This window comes from Eubalaena glacialis, chromosome 4 (assembly GCF_028564815.1).
Source record: "Eubalaena glacialis isolate mEubGla1 chromosome 4, mEubGla1.1.hap2.+ XY, whole genome shotgun sequence".
Taxonomy (NCBI): domain Eukaryota; kingdom Metazoa; phylum Chordata; class Mammalia; order Artiodactyla; family Balaenidae; genus Eubalaena; species Eubalaena glacialis.
The window spans coordinates 169,350,224-169,369,129 of NC_083719.1; the positions used below are offsets into that span (position 1 = coordinate 169,350,224).

Consider the following 18,906-nt stretch of genomic DNA (forward strand, 5'->3'; position numbering starts at 1 on the left):
TATTGATGAATTTAGGAACGGAAAGGAAAAAATTGCTTCTGCCCCATCAGTCTGCTGTGCTAATGAGCAGTTAGTGTACTAGCAGCAGACTCTGACTCGCAAAGCAGTCCTTATTGCGTTGCATTTTCCTAAAGGTTATTGAGTGTCTCTGCCTCGTGGCTGGAACATAAGGCAGTCTAAGAAATCAGGTTACTCGTCTTCTGTGAAGAGAGCCTTAATGCTGAGTAGGGGTAGGCTGCCCTTCCACATTGACTCCTAGGTGCCAACCCATAACTGTTTGAGACCGTGCGATCATAGGATGATTCATGGGTGTGTATAGATATCCCAGATCCCACCGGGCATTTCTGTAAAATGTGGCATTAAGAGACTATTAGAGAGTGTTCTAAGATAGAAGCTTTGAAAAGTTGTGAAGTTTGACTAAATCCTGGACAACTCTATGAAAACTGACAGAAGAAGATATAGAAAACTCAAAGAGTTGTATGACTTGTCAATCAGTAGGACCAATAATGAAAAATCTTCCCAGGAACTACCTTGTAGTTCTCTGGTACAGTCTACAAAATATCCTGGGCAACTGTTATTCCATGCTTGTGGAGATGGTCTTAGACATAGAAAAAGGTGATACACTCCATAAGTCTGTTTAAGTTCAGAACACACCATCGATGGATACCAGAATCGCAGAAGAAAGGCAGGAAGGATGAATGAAATTCCAGACGTATGTATTGCGAATATCACAGCCAAAATCATAAATGAAATGTCAGCAACAGGAATTCAGCCATGCCTCCACGGGGTGGAGACCAGTGATGAGAGTCGTAGTCCAGGATTGCATCTTGGGTTGAAGGTTGGCAAAGTCAATAGATATAAAGCTTGGCATTAAGAGATTGAATCAAAAAATATGTGGTCCTCTGAAGGAGTAGGGAATCAAATGGTTGATGAAACTTGATCGTCCGAAACCCAGGCAAAAAGTGTGATAAAACTGAGCACCAGTTCCTGCCACATAATTCTTATCATACTGTACAAAAGTGTTCTTTTTGTAACGTTATAAGAAATTCCTCCAACAACAACAACAGCAACAACAAGAGCAGCATTCCACTTAACGTGTCCCTGGAAATCTTTGATGTGAGGGAGAATACTGTACAGTGGGCCACTGTAACCACTGAGTGGAGTGAGGAGGAGCATAAAATCCCTGGCAAAGGGTTTAGAAAAACTCAAGGTAGAATTTGCTGATGACGTGATTATCAACTCAGACAATCCGATGGATGAATTATTAGGCTGTGTACGATTGTTGAGTAAGATTAGGGTGTAAGAGAATCAACATGCAGAAGACATGTCCACAGCTAAGTACTGGCGAGAAACGCTTGGAAAGTGAAACTTTTGTGAAAGAGTTAAAATGGCACAATTGTATCATGTTTCTAATTCCAGGTCTGATAAAAGTTGCTATGAGACTATGTGGGGAAATTATTACACATTCTTGAGAGAGAGTCAGAGGTTTCAATCGATGGACAGTAATCTGAGGAGAAAAATCAAAGATGTTGATTAACAATGAAAATCGAACGAAATTTGTGTTTTGTGTGGTCGGATGGTAGAATAGCAGGCAGATTCCAAAGGCAAGGTACAGCCAATATGCTATTTGCTTGAAGAAGCACGGTGGGAGCACTTCCTGTGAGCCGTTGTCAAGAATTATCGTGAGGCTGTATAGTTTTCAAGATAAGGGGATCCCAGTGCGGCTCTATTTACCGCATCAGAGGAACATAGTAGTGAGGTCAGAAAGAGCTCCTTGGCAGCAGTGGTTTCCTGCGCCACCACGGACAAATCCCCCCGCGTGCCCCCCTCCCAGCCCCCTCCCCTCCGCCACAATTTCATCTGTTACTGTGCTGTCTCTTCGAGAAGTCGAGGAGGGATGTTGTCTTCATAAATAGTGCTTGGACCACTTACCCATCGGGAAAAATTAAACTGTACTGACGGTTCACACCACACACAAAAGTACACTCGTGGTGGGTTAGAAGCCTCAGTGTTAAAAGGTACAAACCAAAAAAGAGTCCGGTGATACCGTGGTTTCTTTAAAGAGCAAAGGTAAGGGAAGATTTCTTAAATGGAACACAAATGCTCCAAACTCAGAGCGCTGAAATGGACATCGGTGACACTATTGACGGGAAAATCTTTGATTCATCGGATGACTCGATCTCACAGTGAAAGTGCGAGTCCCACAGTTGGGAATAACCTTGAAAGCTAGCAATCTGTCCTTCTCTAGTATTTCAATGCATAAAGAGTGCCTAGAGATGAATGGAGAAAAGAGAGAGCCTACTATTGGTGAGTGGGCCAAAATTTGAATAGTGTCACCAGGAAGAACAAAAGAACAATGGGGACCCCAGTCGTTCGTGGAAAGGTGCCCAGCTTCTTTATTCCTCAGACGATGGAAAAGAAAGCCACGGGGAGGTGCCAGCACTCCCCCCTGATTTGCACAAGTTGACCAAGCTAAGTGTAGGCCAGGGCACCGAGCCTCAGTGATTTGCATGGACTGCAGGTGCAAAGTTCCCTGCTTAGGCGTATGGAGAAGACTGTGGCCCCATCTGGGAAGGTTTGGGAACACTTGCGTGTGATCCCGCAGATGCCATGAGCAGGGGAGAAGTCTCTTCCAAAAGCGCACCCTGCCCCCACCCCCGCCCCCACCCGCCGCATCAACTCACTGGGACCCGGGGGAGAACGCATCACTTGTGTTACTTGTCGCTGAGAAAGGCAGGGGGACTTCTGCAGGGCACATGGCTGGTTCAGAGCCTGGAGAAGTTTCCAGCTTGGCCCCCGCCTCACCTCCGCACCCTTCGCACCCGCCTGGCCCTCGGCTCCCCACTCATGTCTCCTTTGCCCTGGGCTGCCTTCCTGACTGAGATGGTGTCCTTGACCCGTGTATCCCTCCCTGTCCCCAGAGCCCAAGGTGGTGTTTGCCAAGGAGCAGCCGGCACGCAGTGAAGTGCAGGCCATGGCCGGGACCAGTGCCACGCTGAGCTGCGAGGTGGCCCAGGCCCAGACGGAGGTGACGTGGTACAAGGACGGAAAGAAGCTGAGTTCGAGCTCGAAAGTGCGTGTGGAGGCCACGGGCCGAGGGCGGCGGCTGGTGGTGCAGCAGGCGGGCAAGGCAGACGCCGGGGAGTACAGCTGTGAGGCCGGGGGCCAGAGGGTCTCCTTCCACCTGGATGTCACAGGTCAGTCCTTGAGGAGGATACTAAGCTAGCCTATTTGGAGGTGTCGAGGGGACTGTCTTGCGGCCTCCACAGACTGGTGTTCACTCGCCTATAGCCTCCCAGTCTTCCACGTGCCACGTTTATAGCCATTTTTGCCTGGGGGAGGTTGGATGGAGAGGTTGGGCGTGGAAGGTAGAGGGGCCATTTGTGTCCAGCTGTTTCCATGCGGTAAGGCTCAGTCACAGTGTCTTAGCACCTGCCAGAGCCTTCCTGTTGTTCCTGGTATCGGGACCGTGGCTCTCCCTGATGAGTATGGTCTGAGGTAGGCCTCGGGATATGTGACTTTCCTCCCATGGTACATCTTTCCTGACACCTAACCCATGGCTCATGCTGGGTCTCGGTTTGCCAGATGGGGTTTCAATTTCGTTGATGACGGATTAGTGGAGATGCTGGCCACACAGTCCCGCTTGGAATTATCTTAGGAGTGAACTTTGGATGATCATATTGTAGGTGTCTGGGATGGCCATCCTTCAATTTCCTGGATAGGGAAGGTCCAGTTGCCTGTAGGTAGCAGAAGATAGGCCCAAGTTTTGTTGTCACGATCTTGCAAAGGGAGAAAGAAAGGAGGATTGGAGTAGAGTCACCTGTGCTATTTTGGGTGATCTTCTTAAATGCAATAGGATTTTGCCTTTGTCTTCAAACAGTTTGGATGCTGCAGGTCACTATTCCCCGTGGCATTATATTGATGAATTTAGGAATGGAAAGGAAAAAGTCACTTCTGCCCCGCCAGTCTGCTTTGCTAATGAGCAGTTAGTGTAGTAGCAGCAGACTCTGACTGGCAAAGCAGTCTTTATTTCGTTGCATTTTCCTAAAGGGTAGTGAGTGTCTCTGCCTCGTGGCTGGAACATAGGGCAGTCTAAGCAATCAGGTTACTCGTCTTCTGTGAAGAGAGCCTTAATGCTGAGTAGGGGTGGGCTGCCATTCCACAATGACTCCTAGGTGCCAACCCATAACTGTTTGAGACTGTGCGAGGATAGGATGATTTATGGGTGTGTATAGATATCCCAGATCCCACGGGGCATTTCTGTAAAATGTGGCATTCAGAGAATATTAGAGAGTGTTCTAAGATAAAAGCTTTGAAAAGTTGTGAAGTTTGACTAAATCCTGGAAAACTGTATGAAAACTGACAGAAGAAGATATAGAAAACTCAAAGAGTTGTATGACTTGTCAATCAGTAGGACCAATAATGAAAAATCTTCCCAAGAACTACCTTGTAGTTCTCTGGCACAGTCTACAAAATATCCTGGAAAACTGTTATTCCATGCTTGTGGAGATGGTCTTAGAGAGAGAAAAACGAGATGCATTCCATAAGTCTGTTTAAGTTCAGAACACACCATCGATTGATACCAGAATCTCAGAAGAAAGGCAGGAAGGATGAATGAAATTCCAGACGTATGTATTGCGAATATCACAGCCAAAATCATGAATGAAATGTCAGGAACAGGAATTCAGCCATGCCTCCACGGGGTGGAGACCAGTGATGAGAGTCGTAGTCCAGGATTGCATCTTGGACTGAAGGTTGGCAAAGTCAATAGATATAAAGCTTGGCATTAAGAGATTGTATCAAAAAATATGTGGTCCTCTGAAGGAGTAGAGAATCAAATGGTTGATGAAACTTGATCGTCTGAAACCCAGGCAAAAAGTGTGATAAAACTGAGCACCAGTTCCTGCCACATAATTCTTATCATACTGTACAAAAGTGTTCTTTTTGTAACGTTATAAGAAAATTCCTCCAACAACTACAACAGCAACAACAAGAGCAGCATTCCACTTAACGTGTCCCTGGAAATCTTTGATGTGAGGGAGAATAGTATACAGTGGGCCACTGTAACCACTGAGTGGAGTGAGGAGGAGCATTAAATCCCTGGCAAAGGGTTTAGAAAAACTCAAGGTAGAATTTGCTGATGACGTGGTTATCAACTCAGACAATCCGATGGATGAATTATTAGGCTGTGTACGATTGTTGAGTAAGATTAGGGTGTAAGAGAATCAACATGAAGAAGACATTTCCACAGCTAAGTCCTGGCGAGAAACGATTGGAAAGTGAAACTTTTGTGAAAGATTTAAAATGGCACAACTGTATCATGTTTCTAATTCCAGGTCTGATAAAAGTTGCTATGAGACTATGTGGGGAAATTATTACACATTCTTGAGAGAGAGTCAGAGGTTTCAATCGATGGACAGTAATCTGAGGAGAAAAATCAAAGATGTTGATTAACAATGAAAATCGAACGAAATTTGTGTTTTGTGTGGTCGGATGGTAGAATAGCAGGCAGATTCCAAAGGCAAGGTACAGCCAATATGCTATTTGCTTGAAGAAGCACGGTGGGAGCACTTCCTGTGAGCCGTTGTCAAGAATTATCGTGAGGCTGTATAGTTTTCAAGATAAGGGGATCCCAGTGCGGCTCTATTTACCGCATCAGAGGAACATAGTAGTGAGGTCAGAAAGAGCTCCTTGGCAGCAGTGGTTTCCTGCGCCACCACGGACAAATCCCCCCGCGTGCCCCCCTCCCAGCCCCCTCCCCTCCGCCACAATTTCATCTGTTACTGTGCTGTCTCTTCGAGAAGTCGAGGAGGGATGTTGTCTTCATAAATAGTGCTTGGACCACTTACCCATCGGGAAAAATTAAACTGTACTGACGGTTCACACCACACACAAAAGTACACTCGTGGTGGGTTAGAAGCCTCAGTGTTAAAAGGTACAAACCAAAAAAGAGTCCGGTGATACCGTGGTTTCTTTAAAGAGCAAAGGTAAGGGAAGATTTCTTAAATGGAACACAAATGCTCCAAACTCAGAGCGCTGAAATGGACATCGGTGACACTATTGACGGGAAAATCTTTGATTCATCGGATGACTCGATCTCACAGTGAAAGTGCGAGTCCCACAGTTGGGAATAACCTTGAAAGCTAGCAATCTGTCCTTCTCTAGTATTTCAATGCATAAAGAGTGCCTAGAGATGAATGGAGAAAAGAGAGAGCCTACTATTGGTGAGTGGGCCAAAATTTGAATAGTGTCACCAGGAAGAACAAAAGAACAATGGGGACCCCAGTCGTTCGTGGAAAGGTGCCCAGCTTCTTTATTCCTCAGACGATGGAAAAGAAAGCCACGGGGAGGTGCCAGCACTCCCCCCTGATTTGCACAAGTTGACCAAACTAAGTGTAGGCCAGGGCACCGAGCCTCAGTGATTTGCATGGACTGCAGGTGCAAAGTTCCCTGCTTAGGCGTATGGAGAAGACTGTGGCCCCATCTGGGAAGGTTTGGGAACACTTGCGTGTGATCCCGCAGATGCCATGAGCAGGGGAGAAGTCTCTTCCAAAAGCGCACCCTGCCCCCACCCCCGCCCCCACCCGCCGCATCAACTCACTGGGACCCGGGGGAGAACGCATCACTTGTGTTACTTGTCGCTGAGAAAGGCAGGGGGACTTCTGCAGGGCACATGGCTGGTTCAGAGCCTGGAGAAGTTTCCAGCTTGGCCCCCGCCTCACCTCCGCACCCTTCGCACCCGCCTGGCCCTCGGCTCCCCACTCATGTCTCCTTTGCCCTGGGCTGCCTTCCTGACTGAGATGGTGTCCTTGACCCGTGTATCCCTCCCTGTCCCCAGAGCCCAAGGTGGTGTTTGCCAAGGAGCAGCCGGCACGCAGTGAAGTGCAGGCCATGGCCGGGACCAGTGCCACGCTGAGCTGCGAGGTGGCCCAGGCCCAGACGGAGGTGACGTGGTACAAGGACGGAAAGAAGCTGAGTTCGAGCTCGAAAGTGCGTGTGGAGGCCACGGGCCGAGGGCGGCGGCTGGTGGTGCAGCAGGCGGGCAAGGCAGACGCCGGGGAGTACAGCTGTGAGGCCGGGGGCCAGAGGGTCTCCTTCCACCTGGATGTCACAGGTCAGTCCTTGAGGAGGATACTAAGCTAGCCTATTTGGAGGTGTCGAGGGGACTGTCTTGCGGCCTCCACAGACTGGTGTTCACTCGCCTATAGCCTCCCAGTCTTCCACGTGCCACGTTTATAGCCATTTTTGCCTGGGGGAGGTTGGATGGAGAGGTTGGGCGTGGAAGGTAGAGGGGCCATTTGTGTCCAGCTGTTTCCATGCGGTAAGGCTCAGTCACAGTGTCTTAGCACCTGCCAGAGCCTTCCTGTTGTTCCTGGTATCGGGACCGTGGCTCTCCCTGATGAGTATGGTCTGAGGTAGGCCTCGGGATATGTGACTTTCCTCCCATGGTACATCTTTCCTGACACCTAACCCATGGCTCATGCTGGGTCTCGGTTTGCCAGATGGGGTTTCAATTTCGTTGATGACGGATTAGTGGAGATGCTGGCCACACAGTCCCGCTTGGAATTATCTTAGGAGTGAACTTTGGATGATCATATTGTAGGTGTCTGGGATGGCCATCCTTCAATTTCCTGGATAGGGAAGGTCCAGTTGCCTGTAGGTAGCAGAAGATAGGCCCAAGTTTTGTTGTCACGATCTTGCAAAGGGAGAAAGAAAGGAGGATTGGAGTAGAGTCACCTGTGCTATTTTGGGTGATCTTCTTAAATGCAATAGGATTTTGCCTTTGTCTTCAAACAGTTTGGATGCTGCAGGTCACTATTCCCCGTGGCATTATATTGATGAATTTAGGAACGGAAAGGAAAAAGTCACTTCTGCCCCGCCAGTCTGCTTTGCTAATGAGCAGTTAGTGTAGTAGCAGCAGACTCTGACTGGCAAAGCAGTCTTTATTTCGTTGCATTTTCCTAAAGGGTAGTGAGTGTCTCTGCCTCGTGGCTGGAACATAGGGCAGTCTAAGCAATCAGGTTACTCGTCTTCTGTGAAGAGAGCCTTAATGCTGAGTAGGGGTGGGCTGCCATTCCACAATGACTCCTAGGTGCCAACCCATAACTGTTTGAGACTGTGCGAGGATAGGATGATTTATGGGTGTGTATAGATATCCCAGATCCCACGGGGCATTTCTGTAAAATGTGGCATTCAGAGAATATTAGAGAGTGTTCTAAGATAAAAGCTTTGAAAAGTTGTGAAGTTTGACTAAATCCTGGAAAACTGTATGAAAACTGACAGAAGAAGATATAGAAAACTCAAAGAGTTGTATGACTTGTCAATCAGTAGGACCAATAATGAAAAATCTTCCCAAGAACTACCTTGTAGTTCTCTGGCACAGTCTACAAAATATCCTGGAAAACTGTTATTCCATGCTTGTGGAGATGGTCTTAGAGAGAGAAAAACGAGATGCATTCCATAAGTCTGTTTAAGTTCAGAACACACCATCGATTGATACCAGAATCTCAGAAGAAAGGCAGGAAGGATGAATGAAATTCCAGACGTATGTATTGCGAATATCACAGCCAAAATCATGAATGAAATGTCAGGAACAGGAATTCAGCCATGCCTCCACGGGGTGGAGACCAGTGATGAGAGTCGTAGTCCAGGATTGCATCTTGGACTGAAGGTTGGCAAAGTCAATAGATATAAAGCTTGGCATTAAGAGATTGTATCAAAAAATATGTGGTCCTCTGAAGGAGTAGAGAATCAAATGGTTGATGAAACTTGATCGTCTGAAACCCAGGCAAAAAGTGTGATAAAACTGAGCACCAGTTCCTGCCACATAATTCTTATCATACTGTACAAAAGTGTTCTTTTTGTAACGTTATAAGAAAATTCCTCCAACAACTACAACAGCAACAACAAGAGCAGCATTCCACTTAACGTGTCCCTGGAAATCTTTGATGTGAGGGAGAATAGTATACAGTGGGCCACTGTAACCACTGAGTGGAGTGAGGAGGAGCATTAAATCCCTGGCAAAGGGTTTAGAAAAACTCAAGGTAGAATTTGCTGATGACGTGGTTATCAACTCAGACAATCCGATGGATGAATTATTAGGCTGTGTACGATTGTTGAGTAAGATTAGGGTGTAAGAGAATCAACATGAAGAAGACATTTCCACAGCTAAGTCCTGGCGAGAAACGATTGGAAAGTGAAACTTTTGTGAAAGATTTAAAATGGCACAACTGTATCATGTTTCTAATTCCAGGTCTGATAAAAGTTGCTATGAGACTATGTGGGGAAATTATTACACATTCTTGAGAGAGAGTCAGAGGTTTCAATCGATGGACAGTAATCTGAGGAGAAAAATCAAAGATGTTGATTAACAATGAAAATCGAACGAAATTTGTGTTTTGTGTGGTCGGATGGTAGAATAGCAGGCAGATTCCAAAGGCAAGGTACAGCCAATATGCTATTTGCTTGAAGAAGCACGGTGGGAGCACTTCCTGTGAGCCGTTGTCAAGAATTATCGTGAGGCTATATAGTTTTCAAGATAAGGGGATCCCAGTGCGGCTATATTTACTGCATCAGAGGAACATAGTAGTGAGGTCAGAAAGAGCTCCTTGGCAGCAGTGGTTTCCTGCGCCACCACGGACAAATCCCCCCGCCTGCCCCCCTCCCAGCCCCCTCCCCTCCGCTACAATTTCATCTGTTACTGTGCTGTCTCTTCGAGTAGTCGAGGAGGGATGTTGTCTTCATAAATAGTGCTTGGACCACTTACCCATAGGGAAAAATTAAACTGTACTGACGGTTCACACCACACACAAAAGTACACTCGTGGTGGGTTAGAAGCCTCAGTGTTAAAAGGTACAAACCAAAAAAGAGTCCGGTGATACCGTGGTTTCTTTAAAGACCGAAGGTAAGGGAAGATTTCTTAAATGGAACACAAATGCTCCAAACTCAGAGCGCTGAAATGGACATCGGTGACACTATTGACGGGAAAATCTTTGATTCATCGGATGACTCGATCTCACAGTGAAAGTGCGAGTCCCACAGTTGGGAATAACCTTGAAAGCTAGCAATCTGTCCTTCTCTAGTATTTCAATGCATAAAGAGTGCCTAGAGATGAATGGAGAAAAGAGAGAGCCTACTACTGGTGAGTGGGCAAAAATTTGAAGAGTGTCACCAGGAAGAACAAAAGAACAATGGGGACCCCAGTCGTTCGTGGAAAGGTGCCCAGCTTCTTTATTCCTCAGACGATGGAAAAGAAAGCCACGGGGAGGTGCCAGCACTCCCCCCTGATTTGCACAAGTTGACCATACTAAGTGTAGGCCAGGGCACCGAGCCTCAGTGATTTGCATGGACTGCAGGTGCAAAGTTCCCTGCTTAGGCGTATGGAGAAGACTGTGGCCCCATCTGGGAAGGTTTGGGAACACTTGCGTGTGACCCCGCAGATGCCATGAGCAGGGGAGAAGTCTCTTCCAAAAGCGCACCCTCCCCCAACCCCCCCACCCCCCGGACCAGCTCACGCGGACCGGGGTGAGAATGCATCACTTGTGTTACTTGTCGCTGAGAAAGGCAGGGGCACTTCTGCAGGGCACACGCCTGGTGCAGAGCCTGGAGCAATTTCCAGCTTGGCCCCCGCCTCACCTCCGCACCCTTCGCACCCGCCTGGCCCTCGGCTCCCCACTCATGTCTCCTTTGCCCTGGGCTGCCTTCCTGACTGAGATGGTGTCCTTGACCCGTGTATCCCTCCCTGTCCCCAGAGCCCAAGGTGGTGTTTGCCAAGGAGCAGCCAGCACGCAGTGAAGTGCAGGCCGTGGCGGGGGCCAGTGCCACGCTGAGCTGCGAGGTGGCCCAGGCCCAGACGGAGGTGACGTGGTACAAGGACGGAAAGAAGCTGAGTTCGAGCTCGAAAGTGCGTGTGGAGGCCACGGGCCGAGGGCGGCGGCTGGTGGTGCAGCAGGCGGTCAAGGCAGATGCCGGGGAGTACAGCTGCGAGGCCGGGGGCCAGAGGGTCTCCTTCCACCTGGATGTCACAGGTCAGTCCTTGAGGAGGATACTAAGCTAGCCTATTTGGCGGTGACGAGTGGACTGTCTTGTGGCCTCCACAGACTGGTGTTCACTCTCCTGTAGCCTCCCAGTCATGCACGTCCCACGTTTATAGCCATTTTTGCATGGGGGAGGATGGATGGAGAGGGTGGGCGTGGAAGGGAGAGGGGCCATTTGTGTACAGATGTTTCCATGCGGTAAGGCTCAGTCAGAATGTCTTAGTACCTGCCCAGAGCCTTCCTGTTGTTCCTGGTATCGGGACCCTGGCTCTCCCTGATGCGTGGGGTCTGAGGTAGGCCTGGGGATATGTGACTTTCCTCCCATGGTACGTCTTTCCTGACATCTATCACATGGCTCATGCTGGGTCTCAGTTTGCCAAATGGTGTTTCAATTTCATTGATGGCGGATTAGTTGAGATATTGGTCACACAGTCCTATTTGGAATTTTCTTAGGAATGAACTTTGGATGATCAGATTGGAGGTGTCTTGGATGGCCATCCTTCAATTTCCTGGATAGGGAAGCTCTGGTTGCCTGTAGGTAGCAGAAGATAGGCCCAAGTTTTGTTGTCACGATCTTGCAAAGGGAGAAGGAAAGGAGGATTGGAGTAGAGTCACCTGTGCTATTTTGGGTGATCTTCTTAAAGGCAATAGGATTTTGCCTTTGTCTTCAAATAGTTTGGATGCTGCAGGTCACTATTCCCTGTGGCGTTATATTGATGAATTTAGGAACGGAAGGGAAAAAATTACTTCTGCCCCGTCAGTCTGCTGTGTTAATGAGCAGTTAGTGTACTAGCAGGAGACTCTGACTCGCAAAGCAGTCCTTATTGCGTTGCATTTTCCTAAAGGTTAGTGAGTGTCTCTGCCTCGTGGCTGGAACATAGGGCAGTCTAAGAAATCAGGTTACTCGTCTTCTGTGAAGAGAGCCTTAATGCTGAGTAGGGGTAGGCTGCCCTTCCACATTGACTCCTAGGTGCCAACCCATAACTGTTTGAGACCGTGCGATCATAGGAGATGCATGGGTGTGTATAGATATCCCAGATCCCACGGGGCATTTCTGTAAAATGTGGCATTCAGAGAATATTGGAGAGTGTTCTAAGATAAAAGCTTTGAAAAGTTGTGAAGTTTGACTAAATCCTGGCCAACTCTATGAAAACTGACAGAAGAAGATATAGAAAACTCAAAGAGTTGTATGACTTGTCAATCAGTAGGACCAATAATGAAAAATCTTCCCAGGAACTACCTTGTAGTTCTCTGGTACAGTCTACAAAATATCCTGGAAAACTGTTATTCCATGCTTGTGGAGATGGTCTTAGGCATAGAAAAAGGTGATACACTCCATAAGTCTCTTTAAGTTCAGAACATAACAACGATGCATACCAGAATCTCAGAAGAAAGGCAGGAAGGATGAATGAAATTCCAGATGTATGTATTGCGAATATCAGAGCCAAAATCATAAATGAAATGTCAGCAACAGGAATTCAGCCATGCCTCCATGGGGTGGAGACCAGTGATGAGAGTCGTAGTCCAAGATTGCATCTTGGGTTGAAGGTTGGCAAAGTCCATAGATATAAAGCTTGGCATTAAGAGATTGAATCAAAAAATATGTGGTCCTCTGAAGGAGTAGAGAATCAAACGGTTGATGAAACTTGATCGTCCGAAACCCAGGCACAAAGTGTGATAAAACTGAGCACCAGTTCCTGCCACATAATTCTTATCATACTGTACAAAAGTGTTCTCTTTGTAACGTTATAAGAAAATTCCTCCAACAACTACAACAGCAACAACAAGAGCAGCAGTCCACTTAACGTGTCCCTGGAAATCTTTGATGTGAGGGAGAATACTGTACAGTGGGCCACTGTAACCACTGGGTGGAGTGAGGAGGAGCATAAAATCCCTGGCAAAGGGTTTAGAAAAACTCAAGGTAGAATTTGCTGATGACGTGGTTATCAACTCAGACAATCCGATGGATGAATTATTAGGCTGTGTACGATTGTTGAGTAAGATTAGGGTGTAAGAGAATCAACATGCAGAAGACATTTCCACAGCTAAGTCCTGGCGAGAAACGCTTGGAAAGTGAAACTTTTGTGAAAGAGTTAAAATGCACAATTGTATTATGTTTCTAATTCCAGGTCTGATAAAAGTTGCTATGAGACTATGTGGGGAAATTATTACACATTCTTGAGAGAGAGTCAGAGGTTTCAATCGATGGACAGTAATCTGAGGAGAAAAATCAAAGATGTTGATTAACAATGAAAATCGAACGAAATTTGTGTTTTGTGTGGTCGGATGGTAGAATAGCAGGCAGATTCCAAAGGCAAGGTACAGCCAATATGCTATTTGCTTGAAGAAGCACGGTGGGAGCACTTCCTGTGAGCCGTTGTCAAGAATTATCGTGAGGCTATATAGTTTTCAAGATAAGGGGATCCCAGTGCGGCTCTATTTACCGCATCAGAGGAACATAGTAGTGAGGTCAGAAAGAGCTCCTTGGCAGCAGTGGTTTCCTGCGCCACCACGGACAAATCCCCCCGCGTGCCCCCCTCCCAGCCCCCTCCCCTCCGCCACAATTTCATCTGTTACTGTGCTGTCTCTTCGAGAAGTCGAGGAGGGATGTTGTCTTCATAAATAGTGCTTGGACCACTTACCCATCGGGGAAAAGTAAACTGTACTGACGGTTCACACCACACACAAAAGTACACTCGTGGTGGGTTAGAAGCCTCAGTGTTAAAAGGTACAAACCAAAAAAGAGTCCGGTGATACCGTGGTTTCTTTAAAGACCGAAGGTAAGGGAAGATTTCTTAAATGGAACACAAATGCTCCAAACTCAGAGCGCTGAAATGGACATCGGTGACACTATTGACGGGAAAATCTTTGATTCATCGGATGACTCGATCTCACAGTGAAAGTGCGAGTCCCACAGTTGGGAATATCCTTGAAAGCTAGCAATCTGTCCTTCTCTAGTATTTCAATGCATAAAGAGTGCCTAGAGATGAATGGAGGAAAGAGAGAGTCTACTATTGGTGAGTGGGCAAAAATTTGAAGAGTGTCACCAGGAAGAACAAAAGAGCAATGGGGACCCCAGTCGTACGGGAAAAGGTGCTCAGCTTTTTTATTCCTCAGACGATGGAAAAGAAAGCCACGGGGAGGTGCCAGCACTCCCCCCTGATTTGCACAAGTTGACCATACTAAGTGTAGGCCAGGGCACCGAGCCTCAGTGATTTGCATGGACTGCAGGTGCAAAGTTCCCTGCTTAGGCGTATGGAGAAGACTGTGGCCCCATCTGGGAAGGTTTGGGAACACTTGCGTGTGACCCCGCAGATGCAATGAGAAGGGGAGAAGTCTCTTCCAAAAGCGCACCCTCCCCTAACCCCCTCACCTCCCGGACCAGGTCATGTGGACCGGGGTGAGAATGCATCACTTGTGTTACTTGTCGCTGAGAAAGGCAGGGGGACTTCTGCAGGGCACATGGCTGGTTTAGAGCCTGGAGAAGTTTCCAGCTTGGCCCCCGCCTCACCTCCGCACCCCTCACACCCGCCTGGCCCTCGGCTCCCCAGTCAGGTCTCCTTTGCCTGGGGCTGCCTTCCTGACTGAGATGGTGTCCTTGACCTGTGTATCCCTCCTTGCCCCCAGAGCCCAAGGTGGTGTTTGCTAAGGAGCAGCCGGCACGCAGTGAAGTGCAGGCTGTGGCAGGGGCCAGTGCCACCCTGAGCTGCGAGGTGGCCCAGGCCCAGACGGAGGTGACGTGGTACAAGGACGGAAAGAAGCTGAGTTCGAGCTCAAAAGTGCGTGTGGAGGCCACGGGCCGAGGGCGGCGGCTGGTGGTGCAGCAGGCGGGCAAGGCAGACGCTGGGGAGTACAGCTGCGAGGCCGGGGGCCAGAGGGTCTCCTTCCACCTGGATGTCACAGGTCAGTCCTTGAGGAGGATATTAAGCTAGCCTATTTGGAGGTGACGAGGGGACTGTCTTGCGGCCTTCACAGACTGGTGTTCACTCGCCTGTAGCCTCCCAGTCTTGCACCTCCCACGTTTATAGCCATTTTTGCCCGGTGGAGGATGGATGGAGAGGGTGGGCCTGGAAGAAAGAGGGGCCATTTGTGTCCACCTGTTTCCATGTGATAAGGCCTCGTCACCGTGTCTTAGCACCTGCCCAGAAACTTCCTGTTTTTCCTGGTGTTGGGACCCTGACACTCCCTGATGCGTGGCGTCTCAGGTCGACCTGGGGATATGTGACTTTCCTCCCATTGTATATCTTTCCTCACACTTACCACATGCCCTCATCTGAGAGCTCATGCCGTGTCTCGGTTTGTCAGATGAGGTTTCAACTTCCTTGCTCCCGGATTATTGGAGATACTCGTCACACAGTCCCGCTTGGAATTATCTTTGGAGTGAACATTTGACGATCAGATTTTAGGTTCCTGGGATGCCCTTCCTTCCTTTTCCTGGATAGGGAAGCTCCCGTTGCCTTTAGGTAGCAAAAGATAAGCCCAAGTTTTGTTGTCACGACCTTGCAAAGGGAGAAAGAAAGGAGGAATGGTATAGAGTCACGTGTGCTATTTAGGGTGATCTTCTTAAATGCAATAAGATCTTGTCTTTGTCTTCAAACTGTTTGGATGCTGTGGGTCGGTATTCTCCGTGGCCTTATTTGATGAATTTAGGAATGGAAAGGAAAAAGTTGCTTCTGCCCTGTCAGTCTGCTTTGCTAATGAGGAGTTAGTGTACTAGCAGCAGCCTCTGACGGGCAAAGCAGTCTTTATTTTGTTGTATTTCCCTAAAGGTTAGTGAATGTCTCTGCCTTGTGGCTGGAAGAATGGGCAGTCTAAGAAATCAGGTTTCTCATCGTGTGTGAAGAGAGCCTTAATGCTGAGTAGGGATGCGCTGCCATCCCACATTGACTCCTAGGTGCCAACCCATTACTGCTTGAGACCGTGCGAGCATAGGGTGATTTATGGGTGTGTATAGATACCGTAGATCCCACCATGCATTTCTGTAAAATGTGGCATTTGGAGAATATTAGAGAGTGTTCTAAAAGAAAAGCTTTGAAAAGTTGTGAAGTTTGACTAAATCCTGGCCAGCTGTATGGAAACTGACACAAGAAGATATAGAAAACTCAAAGAGTTGTATGACTTGTCAATCAGTAGGAAGAATAGTGAAAAATATTCTCAAGAACTATCTCGTAGTTCTCTGGTACACTCTACAAAATGTCCTGAAAAACTATTATTCCATGCTTGTGGAGATGGTCTTAGAGACAGAAGAAGGAGAGGCACTCCATAACTTTCTTTATGCACAGAATATAACATAGATACCAGAAACACACAAGAAAGGCAGGAAGAATGAGTGAAATCCCAGATGTATCTATTGTGATTATCAAAGCCCAAATCATAAATTAAATGTTAGTAAAAGGAATTCAGTCATGTATGCAGGGGGTAGAGATCAGTTATGAAAGTCATAGTCCAGGATTGCACCTTGGGTTGAATGTTGGCAACGTTAATAGATATAAGGCTTGACATTAAGAGACTGAATGCAAAAAATGTGATCATCTCAATGAGCACAGGATCAAATGGTTGATTAAATTTAAACGTCCTATATCGAGGCAAAAATTTGATAAAATGGCCCATCAGTTCCTTCCATAATATTCTTAGCAAACTGTATAAAAGTGTTCTTTTTTTAATATTATAAAATACATATACAATAGCAGCAACAGCAACATCCCTGTTAATGGGTATCTGGAAACCCTGATGTGAGTGACAGTACACGTAGGCCACTGTAACCACTGAGTCAAGTATGAAGGATCATAAAATCACTGGCAAAAGTTTTCATAAATCTAAAGTTGGAATATGCTGATGATGTGATTATCAATTCAGAGAACCCCAGAAATAATTTTTAGACTGTGTACGATTCTTGAGTAAGATTAGTGTTTAAAGAAGTCAATATGCAGAAAACATTTCTACATCTAAATTCATGGAAACATGGATTGTTGGGTGTATCCTGGAGGGAGAGAGGCAGTTCTTTTATATCATGGGTTGTTTTCCATGTAATAATCCTTAGTCACATTTTCCTAGCTTGTTCAGATTCCATTGGTGGTCTTTGGTGTCTGTTACTCTGGGTCTACCTGTTGCATAGGGCTGAGGTAGATGAGATATCTGTCCCCTGGGGGTTTTGTGGCAGGTCATCTATATCTTTACCAAGAACACTTGAGGGTTCCTGTTAGTAAGAGATGTTTCAATTCATTGAAGCAGAATAAGGTAAAATGTTGGCCACACAATAATACTTGGAATTATTTCATGGCTGAATTTTGTGTTATAAAGTTTTAGGTGTCCTGGGACAGCAATTTTCACATTGATAAGTTAGCTCTCTGGACACAGATGTAGCAAAATATAGATCCATATTTTGTTGCAATGTGTGTACAAAATTCACAAAGAACAGAGGATTACAAATTGATCAATTCCTAGAAAACTATGACAAAACTCACACAATGGAAAATAGACAAGTTGTACAGCCGACAATCATTTTTTTTTTTTAACATTTTTACTGGAGTATAATTGCTTTACAATGGTGTGTTAGTTTCTGCTTCATAACAAAGTGAATCTGCTATACATATACATATATCCCCATATCTCCTCCCTCTTGCGTCTCCCTCCCACCCTCCCTATCCCATCCCTCTAGGTGGTCACAAAGCACCGAGCTGATCTCCCTGTGCTATGCGGCTGCTTCCCACTATTTCACATCTGGTAATGTATATATGACCATGCCACTCTCTCACTTCGTCCCAGCTTACCCTTCCCCCTCCCCATGTCCTCAAGTCCATTCTCTATGTCTGCGTCTTTATTCCTGTCCTGTCCCTAGGTTCTTCAGAACCTTTTTTTTTTTTTTTAGATTCCATATATATGTGTTAGCATACAGTATTTGTTTTTCTCTTTCTGACTACTTCACTCTGTATGACAGACTCCAGGTCCATCCACCTCACTACAAATAACTCAATTTCGTTTCTTTTTATGGCTGAGGAATATTCCATTGTATATATGTGCCACATCTTCTTTATCCATTCATCTGTCGATGGACACTTAGGTTGTTTCCATGTCCTGGCTATTGTAAATAGAGCTGCAATGAACATTGTAGTACATGACTCTTTTTGAATTATGGTTTTCTCAGGGTTTATACCCAGTAGTGGGATTGCTAGGTCATATGGTAGTTCTATTTTTAGTTTTTTAAGGGACCTCCATACTGTTCTCCACAGTGGCTGTATCAATTGACATTCCCACCAACAGTGCAAGAGGGTTCTCTTTTCTCCACACCCTCTCCAGCATTCGTTGTTTGTAGATTTTTTGATGATGGCCATTCTGACTGGTTTGAGGTGATACCTCATTGTAGTTTTGATTTGCATTTCTCTAATGATTAGTGATGTTGAGCATCCTTTCATGTGTTTGTTGGCAATCTGTATATCTTCTTTGGAGAAATGTCCATTTAGGTCTTCTGCCCATGTTTGGATTGGGTTGTTTGTTTTTTTGATATTGAGCTGCATGAGCTGCTTGTAAATTTTGGAGATTAATCCTTTGTCAGTTGCTTCATTTGCAAATATTTTCTCCGATTCTGAGGGTTGTGTTTTCGTCTTGTTTATGGTTTCCTTTGCTCTGCAAAAGCTTCTAAGTTTCATTAGGTCCCATTTGTTTATTTTTATTTTTATTTCCATTTCTCTAGGAGGTGGGTTGAAAAGGATCTTGTTGTGATTTATGTTATAGAGTGTTCTGCCTATGTTTTCCTCTAAGAGTTTGATAGTGTCTGGCCTTACATTTAGGTCTTTAATCCATTTTGAGTTTATTTTTGTGTATGGTGTTAGGGAGTGTTCTAATTTCATTCTTTTACATGTAGTTGTCCAGT

At 46.4% G+C, this 18,906-nt stretch overlaps 1 protein-coding gene across 1 annotated transcript in view; it reads left to right on the top strand.

The window, feature by feature from the left end:
• Positions 1 to 18,906, top strand: part of OBSCN (obscurin, cytoskeletal calmodulin and titin-interacting RhoGEF) — a 158,023-nt gene that overhangs the window by 44,447 nt on the left and 94,670 nt on the right. The window contains exons 13-16 of the mRNA XM_061190097.1: positions 2,922 to 3,197; positions 6,839 to 7,114; positions 10,752 to 11,027; positions 14,664 to 14,939. Of these exons, the coding sequence (XP_061046080.1) occupies positions 2,922 to 3,197; positions 6,839 to 7,114; positions 10,752 to 11,027; positions 14,664 to 14,939 (1,104 nt within the window). The remainder of the gene's footprint in view (positions 1 to 2,921; positions 3,198 to 6,838; positions 7,115 to 10,751; positions 11,028 to 14,663; positions 14,940 to 18,906) is intronic.